This window comes from Acaromyces ingoldii (genome assembly GCF_003144295.1).
Source record: "Acaromyces ingoldii strain MCA 4198 unplaced genomic scaffold FA10scaffold_2, whole genome shotgun sequence".
In the NCBI taxonomy this organism is placed as follows: domain Eukaryota; kingdom Fungi; phylum Basidiomycota; class Exobasidiomycetes; order Exobasidiales; family Cryptobasidiaceae; genus Acaromyces; species Acaromyces ingoldii.
Window position 1 is genome coordinate 1,606,910 of NW_020290248.1, and position 16,258 is coordinate 1,623,167.

At 55.4% G+C, this 16,258-nt stretch overlaps 7 protein-coding genes across 7 annotated transcripts; 5 read left to right on the forward strand and 2 right to left on the reverse strand.

Moving 5' to 3' along the window:
• The first annotated feature begins 90 nt into the window (after nt 1–90).
• On the forward strand, nt 91–1,526 carry FA10DRAFT_239223 (glutathione S-transferase). The gene is made up of 7 exons (XM_025519175.1): nt 91–206; nt 277–516; nt 587–790; nt 861–998; nt 1,065–1,226; nt 1,290–1,325; nt 1,384–1,526. Exons 1-7 carry the CDS (start codon nt 120–122, stop codon nt 1,444–1,446), a joined length of 930 nt encoding a protein of 309 aa, XP_025378905.1. The 5' UTR covers nt 91–119; the 3' UTR covers nt 1,447–1,526.
• Nucleotides 1,388–2,767, reverse strand: FA10DRAFT_265554 (translocation protein). Its single transcript, XM_025521111.1, has 5 exons — nt 2,725–2,767; nt 2,325–2,663; nt 1,989–2,255; nt 1,797–1,919; nt 1,388–1,731 (listed from the first exon to the last, which is right to left on the reverse strand). The coding sequence occupies exons 1-5, from the start codon at nt 2,725–2,727 to the stop codon at nt 1,567–1,569; spliced, it is 897 nt and encodes a 298-aa protein (XP_025378906.1). The 5' UTR covers nt 2,728–2,767; the 3' UTR covers nt 1,388–1,566.
• Nucleotides 2,768–2,870: 103 nt separating this feature from the next.
• Nucleotides 2,871–7,550, forward strand: FA10DRAFT_300298 (hypothetical protein). Its single transcript, XM_025524822.1, has 5 exons — nt 2,871–4,316; nt 4,383–6,222; nt 6,276–6,826; nt 6,882–6,994; nt 7,071–7,550. Exons 1-5 carry the CDS (start codon nt 2,908–2,910, stop codon nt 7,466–7,468), a joined length of 4,311 nt encoding a protein of 1,436 aa, XP_025378907.1. The 5' UTR covers nt 2,871–2,907; the 3' UTR covers nt 7,469–7,550.
• Nucleotides 7,452–9,160, reverse strand: FA10DRAFT_265556 (WLM-domain-containing protein). Its single transcript, XM_025521112.1, has 2 exons — nt 8,789–9,160; nt 7,452–8,729 (listed from the first exon to the last, which is right to left on the reverse strand). The coding sequence occupies exons 1-2, from the start codon at nt 8,916–8,918 to the stop codon at nt 7,627–7,629; spliced, it is 1,233 nt and encodes a 410-aa protein (XP_025378908.1). The 5' UTR covers nt 8,919–9,160; the 3' UTR covers nt 7,452–7,626.
• A 37-nt stretch (nt 9,161–9,197) lies between these two features.
• On the forward strand, nt 9,198–11,321 carry FA10DRAFT_73439 (hypothetical protein). Its single transcript, XM_025525670.1, has 5 exons — nt 9,198–9,611; nt 9,673–10,108; nt 10,175–10,352; nt 10,427–10,521; nt 10,580–11,321. The coding sequence occupies exons 1-5, from the start codon at nt 9,316–9,318 to the stop codon at nt 11,057–11,059; spliced, it is 1,485 nt and encodes a 494-aa protein (XP_025378909.1). The 5' UTR covers nt 9,198–9,315; the 3' UTR covers nt 11,060–11,321.
• An 838-nt stretch (nt 11,322–12,159) lies between these two features.
• FA10DRAFT_284639 (hypothetical protein) lies at nt 12,160–12,873 on the forward strand (the record flags this gene model as incomplete). Its single annotated transcript, XM_025523934.1, has 1 exon — nt 12,160–12,873. One exon carries the CDS (start codon nt 12,160–12,162, stop codon nt 12,871–12,873), a length of 714 nt encoding a protein of 237 aa, XP_025378910.1.
• Nucleotides 12,874–12,976: 103 nt separating this feature from the next.
• On the forward strand, nt 12,977–15,827 carry FA10DRAFT_73471 (SPX-domain-containing protein). The gene is made up of 7 exons (XM_025525671.1): nt 12,977–13,180; nt 13,239–13,984; nt 14,044–14,213; nt 14,274–14,728; nt 14,781–15,166; nt 15,347–15,710; nt 15,774–15,827. Exons 1-6 carry the CDS (start codon nt 13,173–13,175, stop codon nt 15,601–15,603), a joined length of 2,022 nt encoding a protein of 673 aa, XP_025378911.1. The 5' UTR covers nt 12,977–13,172; the 3' UTR covers nt 15,604–15,710; nt 15,774–15,827.
• The last annotated feature ends 431 nt before the right edge of the window (nt 15,828–16,258 follow it).

Genomic DNA, 16,258 nt, shown 5'->3' on the forward strand with positions numbered 1-16,258 from the left:
AGGCAGGCACCTGCGAGCTTTAGATCGGGAGACGGTATAAGTCTAATCGGCGAGAAGCCTTCTCCACCTGGGGTGCGCTATCTTGCCTACAGGCACTCCACTATAGACATCTTGTCAAGATGCCATCGATCACACATGAGATCAAGGCCGGTGGACCTTTCCCACCAGAGAAGGGCCGCTACTACCTCTACATCGGCTGGTTCTGTGTGAGTCTTGAAAGTTTCCCTTGTCCCTCGCTCTTCGGGCAAGCTCAATGAGGGCACCACCTTCCTTCAGCCGTTCGCCACGCGCACAACCATCGCGCGCTCCTTGAAAGGACTGCAAGATGTGCTGCCCATCGTCGTTGTCAACAGCGTCATGGATCCCAAGCGCAAAAGCTGGACATTTTCGCCAAAGCCCCTTGAAGATCGTCCAGAGGTTGGCATACCGGGCACCGTGCCAGAGCCGCTGCACGGCGCGCCAGATCTCCGGGCGCTCTATGAAAAGTCGGAGGGATCCATAGATGGTCCATATGTTGTGCGTCCCATCTACCTCTTTGCCTTACTTGATTGCAGAGGAAAGCTGAAAAGCGAGAGACCGAGCTCAGGTTCCCATGCTGTGGGACTCCAAGACATCAAAAGTCGTCAACAATGAATCAATCTCGATTATGCGGCAACTCTCGACGGCCTTCAACGAATTCCTGGGCCCCGAGAAGGCCTCGTTGAACCTTCACCCTTCTGAACTGTTCAAGCTGATCGACGAAAACTATGAGTCGAGCCAGCGGGACGTCTATTCGGGCGTGTACAAGGCGGTGAGTTGTCTGGCGGACTCTGTTTGCTTCCTCTCAAACTTTGACTGATGGAGGGAAAGCCGCACTTTAGGGGTTTGCAACGGATCAAAAGGCATACGAGGCAGCCCTTAGCCCACTTTTCGACGGTCTGGAAAGGCTCGAGGAGCTCAAAAAGCGCCACCAAGGGCCCTATCTATTGGGCCAGAGTTTGACAGAGCTTGATATTACCGTGAGTTGCCCCAACCCTCGCTTGGCCAACCTCTACGACTTGTGTGCTCAATCTCTCTATCTCTAGACGTACACATGTCTGATCAGATTCGATGTCGCTTATGCTACCCTCTTCAAATGCGGCCTCAAGACGATTCGCGATGGCTTTCCGGAATTGCACCAGTGGCTGAGGACGCTCTACTGGACCCATGACGCCTTCAGGGACTCAACCGACTTCGACAACATCAAGGTGCGTTTCGATATGGCTTTGCGTGGCTGAAGTTTTCTGACCGAAGCAATTCGACCACTCCAGTCGAACTACTTTTCTGGGTCTTCGAAGGCGGAACAGGTGCGTTCGTGCCTTCAAACGGACAATCCTGAAATACTCATTACTCCTTCTCTTACAGATCAATCCCACCCGCGTGGTCCCCAAGGGCCCTGTCCCATCTATCTTGCCTCTCCATCTTTGAGGCTTGGTGCGCTGTGTTGCTCACTGCTGTATTCATTATCGTATTTATCACCTTAAAATATTGCGTCTTTATGGTCCCCGAGCAGGAACCCTTTCCCTTTTTTACAGTTGTGATTGTAACTCAGTCCAAGTCGGCCAAGCCCTCTGACTCTCGAGGCGGTTCAGAAGGGCCTTGCTGCGAGGCCGGTGCCTTTGCGGCCTGCGAGCTCGGAGCTGTCGGCTGCGATTCCCCAGCAGACTTGGGGACCGCCGGTGCTTGCGGGCGGTTCTCAGATCCCGGCAGATTCTGACAGGTCAAGCAAGTCAGATCGACTTTCCTCATTTACAGGTGTGGCAGTTCAAAAGGCTCACCGCGACAGCCGTTTGGCCCTGGCTCTTTTCTCCGTTTGCAGGCTTTTGTGCAATTGCCTTTGCCTTCTTTCCTTTTTTAGGCGGCGGAACGTCCCACGCCCAGAGAGGAATGAACGAGTCGACCTACACGCAGGTGTGCTCATATCCGTCAGCACGGTCCCCTTAAGGAGCAAGAAGCCTTGACGAACTCACAAAGCCAACATCCTCAAAGAGATTTGGGAAGATCCAGATGCCTGGCCGCATGGTGAGCGTGGTGATGCCCCAGAGGATCAGACGGACGATTGCCAAACCGAAGAAGGCACCAATAAGGCCTAGAAGGCCGATGCTCAGGTACCAAACGCCGACGCGCATCGATGCGGGCCAGAGGGGGAACATGACGCCAGCAAGCATGAGGAGGATCATGCCAACGCCCGAGAGCTGGAGGAGCAGCTGAGAGCCTTCGTAGAACCACGCGTAATACTGAGACGGACCAAGGTCAAATTCAGCTCCTCCCTCTTCCAAAGCCCGCCATTCCACAGTGCTACCCACATATTCGTCCTTGAACATCTGCATCTGATTGACCTGCAGCGGCTTGCCCTCTTTGGAAGTGCCCTCGCCTCGATCGACGCGGAGGAAGAAAGCATAGGGAATGACGCTGTGGAGCACAGTCGTCGCCTCCTCCTCCGTCGTCACCTTGGGAAGCTCCGACTTCTTTGCGGAGGCGGCCTTCTGGTAGGCCGGGCTCAGTAGTGCCTTGACGGCGCCCGTGCCTTTGAAGTAGTCATGTCGTTTGCCGTTCAGAACGCCCTGCTTCGTCTTTGGGCCATTGGAGCTTCGGAGGAAATTGACAATCTGTCTCGCCGAGGCAGGTGCCGAAGATTGGTTCTCCTTTCAAGACCGGCCTGTCAGCACCCTCGCCTATCCCCGTCAGTGGAAGCTAGGCACTCACCATGGTTGGTGATTCTGAGGAAGCGAGAAGGCGAGGTCAGAGGAGAAGGGCGCTGGCGGGCGTCGTGCGTGGAAGGCGTCGGTGACACGTGACTTTCGAGGGGTCCAAACGCGAAAACGCGCCCTATTTTGGTCCATCACCAGAGACCAACACCCTCTAGACAATCAGAGGACTGAACGGACGATGGCATCCTCATCACAGCCCTTTTCCTCGGAAGAGGCTCCGGCGACCGCAGGACGCTTCAATTTGGCAGATGAACTGGTAGCCTGTCGCGAAGAGTCAGAGTATCGCATCCCAAACGAGGTCAACATCTCGGATCTAGACTCAGGCTTTGAGAGGACCCAGCTTCTCGACTCGCTCATCGACAGCCTCAGTCTCTCCCCGTCCTCAATAGATTCAGACGACACGTTCGATCTCGCTCGGTCGCTTTTGAAGTACTTTGCGTCGCTCAACGGCGTTCACAGGAGCAAGCTTGTTGACGCATTCTCCTCGGCATATTCGATCCAGCTCGATGCAGCGACAAGGGATCTGGAACTGGATGGCATCGAGCGGTACAAAGAGCACGCCGAGACGCTCGAGAAGTACGCCTTTCTCCTCCAATGGCTTATCCATGCGGCCGAGAAGGCATCCAACAGCAGAGAGGAACGTGCAGCAGCACAAGCGAACGGGACAGCAGGGGGGTCGGGAGCAGCAAAGGGGAGGAGGAAAACGACGAAGAAGGGAGCTATGCCAATGCTGACGACTGCTTCACCCATCGAGGCCTCAAAGAACCTTGCCGGATGGGACTGGCAGCAATCAGCGCCGCAAATCCTCAGCCTTCTCCTCAAATCGCTTCGCCTGTCCACCTCCATTCTCTTCCCCCTCTCGGCGTCGAGAGATGCTTTCGTTTCAGGCTGTGTCCTGCGCCCGTGTCTGCTGCTCCAGGAGAATGAGGCTCATCTCAAAGTGCAGAGCATCAAGCTCGGCATCTTCAAGGTCATCTCGTCGGCCGTCAAGAACCACGGTCAGGCGTTCGCTGTTCAAACTAGTATCATGCAGGCCTTGGCCTATTACGAGCACCTTGCTGAGCCCATGGCTGAGCTTCTCACGCTCCTAAGGATCGAATTCGACTACGAGAGGCTAGGTGACGATGTGCTGAGGGAGGTTGCGGTGCGCGAATTTGGAGGACTCGACACGAAAAGCCCCCGAAGCTTCGCTCGCTTCCTAGTTCGCATGGGAGAATTGAGTCCCAGGAGCGTGCTGAGAACCATCAGCCTGCTTCTCAAGCACCTGGACAGCGAGTCATACCCGATGCGAAACGCCATGCTCGAAATCCTCGGCATCCTCATCAGGGAGCTCACTACCACGGACGATGCTTTGCCTGGCGCAGAAGCCGGCAGCCTTGACGATGACGATGGCCGCCACGGGCCATCAGCAGCTACAGCTGCCAATGGCGCAGGAGGCAACGATGGCAACGCCGATGAACAGCGAGGGAGCACCGAGGCGAGAAAGAGACAGGTCGAGCAATTTTGGTCCCTCATCATGGAGAGGTTCCTGGACCTGAACAGCTACGTGAGGTGCAAGTGCATCTCCGTGTGCTCCAAGCTGTGCGAGTGAGTGGATGATGGTGTAAAGCAGGTGCTGTAAGGGAGGGAATTGTACGCTGACAGGCGCGCTAGGCTTCCTGCCAAGTTTCCAAGTCAACGAAATCAGCTGGTGGAACTCAGCATTCAAGCGTTAGGCGACAAGTCGTCATCAGCGCGGAAGAACGCCATCGCACTGATCACCAAGCTCATCTTGACGCATCCCTTTGGCCTCATGCACGGTGGCGAGCTCGACAGAGACGAGTGGAATAAGCGTCTGGAGGCCGTCGACGACGAGCTCAAGGTCTTCGACGGCCTTCTGGATGTGCCCATGGAGGACGAGGAGGCACAGACCGAGGACGAAGACAATGATGGAGAAGACGAGGGAGAGGACGCCGACAAGACGCCCAGGAAAAATAAGCCACGACGAAGTGTTGACTTACAAGCATTGGCCGCACAGCAATCCAAGCTGTCGCCTGTTGAAGCCGAGAAGCTTGTCCGGCTACGTCTGACCAGGCGATATTACGTGGATGCGCTTACATTCATCGAACAGCTCGCAGCGGCAATCCCCATCCTATCGCTCCTCCTCGTCTCGACCAACAAAGCCGAGGCGCTCGAGAGCATGGAGTGCTTTAGAGTGGCGCACGAGTACAAGGTACCTGGATCGGCGGCAGGCATCAAGAAGATGGTGCACCTCATCTGGACGAAGGATAACACTCTGGTCATGGAAGATGGTCAACAGCTCAAAGGAATTCGAAGCCGGCTTATCGAAGTCTATCGGTCCCTCTACTTTGAACCAGTGGCCGACCTATCACCTCGCGACAACGTGACCCGGATCGCTCGCAACATGATTGAGCGAACATTTGGAGCCACGTTGGCCGAACTGACTAGCTTGGAGGAGCTGTTCTCGACCATGTGCACTGAAGGCTTTATCCACGATGACATCGTCACCAAACTATGGTCCGTCTACACCGCAAAGCAGCCCATCCCGGCATCGCAACGCCAAGGTGCCATCATTGTCCTCTCGATGCTCGCGGTGGCAAAGAGGGAAATTGCGGCCGAAAACATCGACGATTTGCTTCAGATCGGATTGGGTCGCCTGGGCGCAAAGGACATCGTTCTGGCAAAGTACACCTGCATTGCCCTCGGGCGCGTGGGAGGAAGCGTCAAGAAGGTCAAAGGCGCCCTTAGCGACGAGCAGCTGAGGTTCCCCATGAATCATCGCATGTTCAGCCGACTCTGTGGCGCCATTCAGTGGCCGTCTATGAGTGGAGAATGGTTCAGTCTGGCAGAAAATGCCATCCAGACGATCTACCTCTTGGGTGAACAACCAGACGCTCTCTGTGCTGACTTGATCAAGACAATGGCCGCCAAGCTCTTTGGGCCGTCAGGACCGATGATCAAAGCAGGTGGCGAGGCCGTCTCTGTGCCGCCTACTCCCGCTCCTGTCGCGACTCCGGCCACGCCTGGTTCTATGGACCGGCAAGCTTTGGCATTCTCTATGGCACAGCTCGTTTTTGTGGTGGGTCACATCGCCCTCAAGGAGAGCGTTTACCTCGAACTAGTCGAGCGAGAATACAAGCGCAGAAAGGCAGTGGCAGACGAGGAGAAGCGCCTTCGTAAGAAAGACACCAATCGGAATGTGGCAGATAATGCCGACGGGGCCGAAGCAACGTCGAAGGGCAGCAAGGAGACAACCGCGGCGGCAGCTTCGAGGAAAGCATCTGCAAGCAGAAAGGCCAAGGGAAGCAAGGATAGTGACAATAGCGGCGTGGGAGCAGACGAGCTAGACCAGGTGGCAGGCAATGCAGAAGACGAGATCGGCGAGGTCGTGGCTGAGGTTCGAGAGAAGGAGCTGCTCTTCGGAGAGAGAAGTCTATTGGCAGTCTTTGGTCCTATGATCAGCCACATTTGCTCAAATCCAAAGTCTTATCCGGTGAGTGTATTCCTTTCTGACACAAAGATTATTTGGTCCTAATCGCTGGACAGAATGAGTTCCTGCGACGAGCCTCGGTGCTGTCGCTCTGCAAACTCATGTGCGTCTCCTCGTCGTTTTGCGAGTCGAATTTGCCTCTGGTCTTTTCGATCTTGTCGACATCGGAAGACCCAGTCGTACGATCCAACATCGTTATCGGACTTGGAGACATGGCCATCTCCTTCGGCAATCTCATCGATGAGAATTCCGAAAAGCTCTATGCAGGGCTGACGGACAAGGATCTGGGCGTCAAGAAGCACACACTCATGGTGCTCACCCATCTGATTCTCAACGGCATGATCAAAGTTAAAGGTCAATTGGGCGAGATGGCAAAGTGCCTCGAGGACGACGATGAACGGGTGAGCGATCTTGCCAAACTCTTCTTCACGGAGCTGGCCACCAAGGAGAACGCCGTATACAACAATCTGCCAGACATTATCAGCCACCTCAGCATCGGCAAGCATGCCGTCGACGAGGCAACGTTCGAGAAGATCATGCGGTTCGTTTTCACGTTCATCGACAAGGAGAAACAGGCCGAGAACGTCGTTGAGAAGCTCTGTCAGAGGTCAGTGTTCTCTGAGTATCTTCCGTGATGGGAGCTGACATGGTTCTTCTTGCAGGTTCCGGCTGACATCGGAAGAGCGACAATGGAGAGATATTGCTTACTGCCTGTCGCTCCTCCCTTACAAATCCGACCGATCCGTCAAACGTCTGATCGAGAACCTCGCCTTCTGTGAGTAGAACAGGCTCATCTTTGACCCGATCTCTTCCCTTTGTTGACTCTTGTTCTGTTCTGTTATGTTCACCAGACCAAGACAAACTCCACGATGCAACGGTTTTCAAACGGTTTTCGGAAATTCTAGCCAAGGCGCGCGGAAACCGAGCGGCAGGTGGCGCTTCAGCAGCAGCCGCGGCCGCGGCCGCGGCTGTGGGTGGCGGCTCCTCGAACGAGAACGAGCTCCAGGAATTCGAGCAGATCCTCGAGCAAGCCCGCGCGCATGGCGTCAACGACGTCGAACTGGAATCGGCGGCGAAGGCCAAGCTGGAGAAGGCTCGGCAGCAAAGGAGGCGAAAGGCTAGCAGTCAGGCGGGTTATAGGAGCACGAGCGGCTCTTCGACGGCATCGACGGCCTCTTTGTCGGCGACGACGAGAAGTACGAGAAAGAATGGGAGGAGAGGTGCGAGCATCGCGCCTATCGAGGAGTAGTTCATATTTTGCATCTCTACTGCTGTCGTGGTTGTAATATGTACTGGTACATTTTCGTCTATTTAATGCGGTCCTTCGCCCCTTCTGAAAAGCTTGATTTGAGGTTCATGCTGGTCAAGCTGAGAAAGGTCCACTGCTATTATACATTGGCTTACTGCTTATGACTCGCCAGGGCCGCTGCTTGCCTTGACGACGCCACATTTGATGCAACACCAGAAGCGCGCGTCATCGCCCATCATCCTGTGTCTGCATCCGAGGCAAGTCCAGCAGGGTAAGCCCGGTCGAATGGTCTCGCATGCTTCGCATGTGAGCGAGGTCTTGCCGTTGACGAGGGTGCACGCTTGGCATGTCCATCTGGCCGATTGGGTGTCGAGATCAGAGCTCGATGGGGCGGCGGCGCTCAACGACGACGTGTTGGTATCTGTACGTTGCAGATTGTCGAAGCGAAGCGCAGCCGCGGCACGGGTCTGTCCGACGAGAGAACCACTCATGGTGCGAGGCGACAATGTCCTCCGTGGAGGTGGACGAGGGTGACTGATTAGCCTGCTCGAACCGACAAAGACGATGTCATCGTCGTCTTCATTGTCTTCCTCCCTCTTCGTCACTTTCTGCCCACTTGCACCTCCCTTGTCGAGCGCACCGACGTTGTCTATGGGACGCTTTCTGTTATGTCTGTGCTCATCCCCGTCGTGACCCCCGTCGTCGTCGTCTTCTTGAATGGTGATCACCTCTATGCCGTGCAGGCGTTCTTGAGCTTCTTGCTCGCGATCAGCGTCTTCGATAAGTGAGATATTTGTCGAAGGACAGCTCTTGGACATGCTAATTCGGCGTTCGGCCGCCTCAGCTGCAAGCTGCGCTTTGGACTTGCCAGCATTACGGCTGGAAGCGGAACCAAGTGTCTGGGCGCGACCCGAATTACCCATCGCTTGCTGGAATCGCCAGCGCTTTTCGGCCATGTCCGCCGCCCTTGCTCTTGCGTCTCTAGGATCGACGCTACCTTCTCCCAGCTTGAAACCATGAGACTGAAAAGCGTCTGACCCTGTCCCCGCCAGACCAAAGCGCTGCTTGAAGCGCAAGTCGTACCACTCCATCGTCAGCCCATCAAGTACGCGGAAGAACTCGTCATCGTGGGGTCCTCGGACATTGTGCGCAAGCTCATGCAACATCGTCTCGGTGATGCTTTCCTCGTCGATGAAGTCGTCTTCATTATGAGGCTGTCGGAGACGAAGTGCAATCTTCTTTCCACGGTTGACGTTGAAGCCTGTTGCGCAGGACGTGGTCAGATTGAGCCAGTCACGTCTGTTTGAGAGAGATACGCACCGAGCAGACTCTCCTGCTTGGGATACACCTCGACTAGGAGAGGCAGGTGCCAGGAATGCTTGAGCATAATAGGCTCAACCGCCTTTCCGATTCTTCGCAGAAGGGAAAGCGCTGTGTCCGATCTGGGCATGCCTTTCAACGCTCGGTACTCGCCGATCCTCGACCTCTCTCCTGGCCCGCCACCATCCTTGAAGGACGTTGCAGGCTTGGGCCAACCTCCTCGCCCACGCACGGGCATTGTCGTCGACGATGGCCGTTTCTGTCTTCCTGCATGCGAATCATGCCATCTTTGTTTCTCCGCTTCTTGCCCCTCGACTGCCCGCTTTCAGACCGCCTTTTGTTGGTCACCGCGTTGCTGAGCTCAGAATGGACAAGGTGTTGGTTGGACTTTCGGAGGCGGAAGCACGTGTTTGGCGCGTCTTCATAAATATCGGACGCGCTCTGAGCTGGTCGCGACCGCTTTGCCGACCAACACGAACCACTTCGCAGTCGAGCTAAGAGCAGGCCGGTCGCGGTTCTCCCACATCATGGCAGACTACGCCAGTGGTCGCAATGGCGGCGGCGGTCACTTATCAGGAAGCAAGCCCCTGAATGCCGGTGCCCGACCTTCCATGCTGCCTCGCCAGTCTCTTGCGCCGGGCACCGCAAACAGTCGCAGCGGCAATGCACCGCGGTCGAGTCTTGCGCCAATCGGCTTCGGAGGGCAGGGACTGAGCGTCTCACGAGCCGGAGATGAGATGGGCGCTGTCGCGACTCCACACGCGAGGCAAAGCACCATGTCTCGGGCCAGCGTAGGCAGGCCCAGCATTGCACCAACACCAAAGTGAGTCTTTCGCTCTTTAGCTAATTACGCCTAGCCCGCTCACCGTGCCTGTGTTGCACAGCAACGGTAGATATTCCAACGCAGCTATCGAAACAGTCATGTCGGGCCTCATGTTGGCCATTGCCAAGAAGCCGCCAAGGCAACTGACCGACACGCGGCCACTTCGGACAAAGAGCTGCATGGAGAAGATGGAGCGAGACATTGTTGCGCTTCTTCACGATACCCACTTCACCTTTCCTGCCAGACATCAAGGTGGTCTGCATGAACCCACGCAGGCTCTCTTCCTCCAAGTCTTCAGGCATCTCTACCTCTTCCTTGACCCCAATCACAAGTTCGTCCAGGAACCGAAAAAAGAAAGCGAGGAGATGCTCCAGTGCCTCACCGACTTCCGATACCCTTTCCTCGGCGATCTCTCCAAGACGAAGCTCTCCGCTGCCGGTAGCGCGCAGAATTGGCCACCGGTCTGCGGCATGCTGCACTGGATGGCAAATCTCGTCGTGAGTGCTAAAGTGCGCATCTGGCCCTACACGATATGCTAACATCCTGCCGCGTTGCTAATGCAGAAGATGTTGGTGATGGTGCCATCGCGGACAAAGTACCAAGGTGGTCCACTCGAGAGGCAGATCGAGCCAGAAGACGACGCCGGGCACTTCTATCAGTTCTTGTGGAAGTGCTACGAGAGATTTTGGGCAAACGAAGACGAATATCCTGAAGAGAAACTCGCTCTCGAGCAGGCTTTCGGTGAGCTGCTTTTTGGCCCACGCCGCTGACTATCAACACAAATACTGATGATGACCTGCACATGCCTCCTGCAGCCGAGAGAAACAACGTCTTGCGTCAAGAGATTGCAGAACTGAAAGAAGAAGAAAAGCAGTACCGCGAACGATTGGAGACGCTGAAGAGCGATGACGTAAGTAGGAGCGGACATTGGTCCTAGACGAGAAGCACCTGACCTGACCTCCTCCCAGGCCCTAGAAGTGGAAAAGTTTGAAGAGAGGATCCTCAAGGAGGATCTCCTCAAGTTCCGCACTTATCGTGACGAGAAGCTCAACCCAAAGATTGAGAAGACTCGCAAGGCCCTCGAGAAGCTGAAGGAGGCTCTGGCGAATTCCGGTGAGGAGAAGACAAGACGAAGACTGAGGAGTACTCAACTGACAACCCAAGGACACTTCAGAGGCGACCTACAGAGAAAAGGAAAAGGAAAAGGCAGAGCTTCAACAACGACTCTCCCTACAACCTGTGTCGGAGGACCAGTACCGGGGCATGATGCGGCGCCGAGAGGAGCTGAAGAAGCAGATCGACGAAGTGGCCAAGAAGATGCGCGAGGCAATGAAGGCAAACTACAACAAGGAGGTTGTCCTTACCAACAAGCAGGCCGTTACCGAGGAGGTGCTGGAGGATCTTACGAACAAGGCCAAGGAGGCTGGCTTCTTTCCTCTCGTGCTTGAGACCGGCGCCAGGCTCTACAGTATCGATGTCAATCCTCACAACGAATCGACGATGCTGGCGGAAGGGCTCAATTTGGACCGGGACATCGATTTGAGGATCAAAAAGGAGAAGAAGGAGCAGGCCCAAAAGCTCATGAGTCTCCGTCAGGAGAAGGGCAAGCAGGCCGAGCAGCTGGACTCGCTCATCGATGAGTTGGATTCGCTCAAGGATCAAGTGACGGACCTGAGCATCAAGCACGACAACATCCAGGCGAGAATAGAGGAGACGAAGAAGGTAAGCTGAAGGCTGATTTTGGTGCCGAAAGAATCAGAATATTGACTGCAAGTACTTGTGTAGGCCATCGAGGAAGAGCGTGACGCCTTTGTGCGAGAGAGCCGAGATCTGCACGATATGTTGGAGGAGATGGATCGCAGTAGCAGGGATAATGTCGAGAGAACTCAAGCCGAGCTCGAGGTTGCCCGTGCCATGTGAGTCTTGCTTTGAAGGCTGGACTTGGAAGTTGCGCTGACGATGTCTGTAGTCTGACCAAATTCGAGCAACGGGCGGCTGCGTATCGTGAGAAGCTCGGACAGGAGATCTCGCGAGGATGCGAAATCGCCCTTCGGCCCAGGGTCGTAGTGACGGAAGGGTTGGAGGAGCTGGAAGAGATTGTCAAGCAGCACTGCTCGCTCCCTTGAGCTGTCGCCAACATCATGTCTTTAGTATTCTTTCTGGGCAATTGTATTTTATCAGGTTTGCGAGCAGTGGCGGCACAGCGGGGAGCAGACCTCGCAGTCTCCGCGTACATAGCCCGCCTTTAGGCTTCGCGCGACTCACCGCTCCGATGCGGTCAGTCCGTGCGAGAAAGAGAGGGGCAAATGCCAGAGCGCCTTCAAGCTTTCAGTGGCCGGTGAGGTGGAAGAAGGCACCGCCGCTCGCCACCTCTTTCAGGAGGCAGGAGCTACCAGCGGCGACAGCATCTCAACCGTCCATCTGTAGTCCCATCGATCGACCTCTTTCCCTACTTCTACCTCGTTTCAGCTACCTTGCTCTCAGTCCACCACAGGGTGAACATCGACGAAAGGGTGATCTGCACGTCGCGGAACTTCTCTCGGAGGAGATGGCGGTGAAGGTCAACGCAAGCAGCCGACAGCGGCCTATCGACTTTACAGGCGACGTTGTTAAGCTGTCCTGGGACGAGATCTTACCTAGGTCAGGCGATACCCTCGCAGATCTTGTTGCGCGTCGCGAAAAAGTGGCAGCTGTCATCTGCGCAGGTCACTCCCTCGCGGTTGCGCTTGGGGTGCTGGACAGCGGGCATGACGCTCCGAGCGCCGAGGAAGTCGCTGAGCCGAATTTCAACGAGGTTGAGCGCCGAGTCCAGGCTTATTTTGAAGAGAAAGGCCAGCTGCCTAAGATTAATTTCGACAAGGATCGGCTCGCTAAGTCCACCCAGCCGGGCGGAAAGAACGTCAAGGAACGTCGCCGGTTGGCCCTGGCGCGCTTGTATGGCAAAAACGCGGAAGAAGTCACGCTGGGCAACGTCTACTATGTGGAGTCAAAGATGTCGCCAATGCTTCCACTAATCACGAGGATGGACAAGATCATCTGCGCTGAACGCCGGCTGGACACGATTGATTCCTGGGAGCAGGTAGAGTACCGCACGGTCAAGCAGGTCCACAGCAAGCTGGTCGCGGCAGAGAACAGCGTGATGGCCGAGCACAAGTGGCTCGTCAAACAGAGCGAGTCTCACCGCGAGACGTTCAACGGCCGTCTCCTCTCTGCGCGGGCGAAAGATTCAAGCAAGCAGCATCCCAATCATCTTGGCCAGTGACTGTCTCTTTCTTGTGGCAGCCTGTGGAGCGTTCTACAGACAGGTGTTGAATTACCACCCTTTGAAAAATAAAGCCACTTTGGTGTTTGAGCTTGCGAGAGTGCTTCCTGCTTCCTTTCGGTGCAACCTCAAAATGAAATTCGGAGAAAAAGCAAAAAAAGTCCAAAGGCAAGCAAGCCATCGGAACGTGTGTTGCTTTTGGACGCACGCACGCCCCCTTCCCCCGCCCCTCTTTGCCTCCGACAGCCGTTGCTAGGTATCAGGGAGCGGTGCGCCCTCTCGACGACCATTGTCCGGAGATGAAGTTGTGAGTAGATGAATGTTGCCTGTGGGGGTGATTGGGCTGTCTGACGCCTTCATTCCAGCGGACGATATCTCGAGGAAAACAGCGTCGTCGAGTGGAAGCGTGCCTACCTCAAGTACCGCGGCTTGAAGAAGCTCATCAAGCGCGTCGATGCCCGTCACAAGGCCAGGCTCAACCTCGAGCTGCAGCTGGTCAGGTCCGATGCCTCTGAATCTTCATCTGCAACTGCGCGAGGGGCCGGCTCGACGGATGGGAGCGTGGGCAGTGCGTGGAGGAGAATCGGCCTGAGGCAGAGAAATGGCACGCATCTGGAGCAGCAGGCCGGCCTCGACGGCGAGGAACGGAGCTATGGCGGAACGGATCGCAGTGCGCCTCTGCTCAATGTGACAAGGTACAACGAGGAGCTTAGCCGTCTCCCCGTCGTCAGCTTCGAAGGAACCGGTCTCGATTATCCGATGGAGTATCGCTTACAGCAGCAGCAGCGACAGCAACAACAACGTCAAAGTGGTCAGGAGCCGGAGGCGCTGAGCCCCGATCCCTCATCTTCGCAGGCGACGAGAGTACCCTCGGACGAGGAGACGGTCTACAGCAATACGCTTACGTCCAAATTGGCACCATTGGGCCTTCACGACGACGTCGAGAACGTCGCAGGGGCGACCAGTTCAGCGAGCAACGGCGCGAAAGCCAGTCTCTCGTTCGCAGACCCTCCCCTTGAGACGGTAAAGGCGCCCATGGAGGGCGAGGATGGCGACAAGTCGAAGAAGAGCTCGAAGCCCAAAAAGGAAAAGAAGCAGAAGAAGAAGAAGAGTAAGTAGCGAGGTCCAACGAGCGTTTTTAGCCCAGCTAACCCGTCGTCATCCACATAGGCCGGAATCAAGAGTTGCTGAACGAGATCTTGGAGGAGAATTTGGACGAGGAAGAAAGGAAGTTCTTCTGGGCCCTCGACAACGAGTTGGAACACATCGTGAGCTTCTACGAGGAGCGCGAGTCGAATATGGCGAGAAGGTACGAGATCTTGGCAAGACAACTCGAGGAAGTGAGTGCTGTTCCTTCTCTTTTCGGCCGTCTTTCTAGAGGTGTCTGACGCCGTAAGCAGCTATCGGAGCATCGGAGAATGTACAAGGCGCTGCATCCACCTGGCCACCAAGCGGATCAGCAGGGAACCGGCTCCTGGCTCGTTGACTATGTCCAGAGGCCCGTCTCGGCGCTCAGACACTCTCCACTTCACGTTGTTGGCAGTGCTCCCGAAGCAATTTCCAAGATGAAAGGGTCAAGCGGCGACAAGAAGAAGTCAGGAGCAGCCAAGCGTAAGATTCAGCAGGAGCATGAAGAGGAGGACGAAGGAGATCGAAGGCGCTCTGCGGCCCTCTCGAGAATGTTCAACGTCAACGGTGGATTCATTTCCGAGGCCGACGATGAGGAAATCAGGAAGCACAACAAGGATGCTGCCATGAGCCAGGATCCAGAGAGGTACAAGGCGGCAAGAAAGAAGCTCAAGGTGGCCGTCCTCGAGTACTACAAGGGCCTGGAGATTCTCAAGAATTACAAGATGTGAGTCACTTGAGCTCTTGAGCAGTGCGTCTCTGCTGACTCTTTTCTATAGTCTGAACCGAACGGGAATCGCAAAGATCTTGAAGAAGTTTGAAAAAACGACCGAGGTACGCTGCGCAGACGCTTACTACAGGGCGAAGGTGGCGCCCAGCATCCTCGTGGCGAGCGAGAGCGTGGAGAAGCTCATCAAGGGAACGGAAGGTGAGGGGCGAAGTAGGACCCTGCTGTCCTTCCTTCATAGGATAATGGCTGACTCTGGTCAAGAAATCTTTACGGCCTACTTTGAGCACGGCAATCGCAAAAAAGCTCTCGATCGACTCAGGGTCAATGCCAGCGGTCAGACTGTTGACCAGCGCCACACACACCATCTGAGTGTGGCTCGCGCTGGCTTCTTTGTCGGTGTAGCCTTGTGCGCTACTATTGGTGGACTCATTGAAGGTGTGTAACACCAGCATGTGCGATCCCTTGATCTTAGTTCTCACTCGAACACAGCCATGCATCCCGAGACACAAGAAGCGATTCCTCAGTGGCAAAGTCTATTGCGTGTCTACGGTGCTGAGCTGTGAGTCTTTCTTTCTATCTCGCAACATTCAGCTTTCTGACCCGTCTCGTTCTCAGCATTCCGACTGTATTCGCGCTGCTTTTCGGCGTCAATCTGGCTGTTTGGCACAAGGCGAGGGTCAACACCGTATTCATCTTCGAGTGGGATGTCCGTCACGCCCTTGACTTCCACCAGTATTTTGAGCTCCCGGCATTCTTCATCCTGCTCCTCAGCCTCGCCTTCTGGGTCAGCTTCCTCAATCCTTTTCCAGAAAGTATTGCACCGACTACATGGCCAATCGTCTACCTCGTCGTGGTCATCGTCATTCTCGTGAATCCTTTGCCTATCGCAAACCTTGAGAGCCGGAGGTGGTTTGTTGTAAGCATCTGTCGCTGTTTTCACGGAGGCCTCCTGTCTGAGGTGGAGTTCCGGGACTTCTTTGTGAGTCTAAAGGTTGTTGCTGGCTCTGTTCCTTCGTCGCTGACTTGTATTGCTCGACGCCAGCTCGCGGACGAATTGACGAGTCTGGCTTGGTCCATCAGCATGTTGTGGTTCATTGGATGCGAATACCAGCATCGTGAGTTTTGCACATTGTCTTGTATCATGAAATTTGTGCTGACAGCTGGTACAGACTGGGCGTTTCCCGAGCGATGTGATCCAAATCGGACATTCTGGACGGCGGCGTTATTGAGCGTACCCACAATTCTGCGTCTGCTCCAATGCCTCCGCCGTTTCCGCGACTCTGGTTTCACTACCCGTTTGCACCTAGTGAATGCGGGAAAGTATACCTCGTCGGTCTTCTATAGCTGGCTCTATGTCAACTATCGATACCACGGCTCCGCGCGCCACCAAGACCTTGCCCTCTGGTGCGTCTTTGGGGCCATTTACTCCTGCTACACCGTGGTGTGGGACCTGGTCATGGACTGGAGCTTGCTTCGACCGCACGCACGATATCCATTTCTCCGAGACGAGCTCGTTTTTGAACCTTA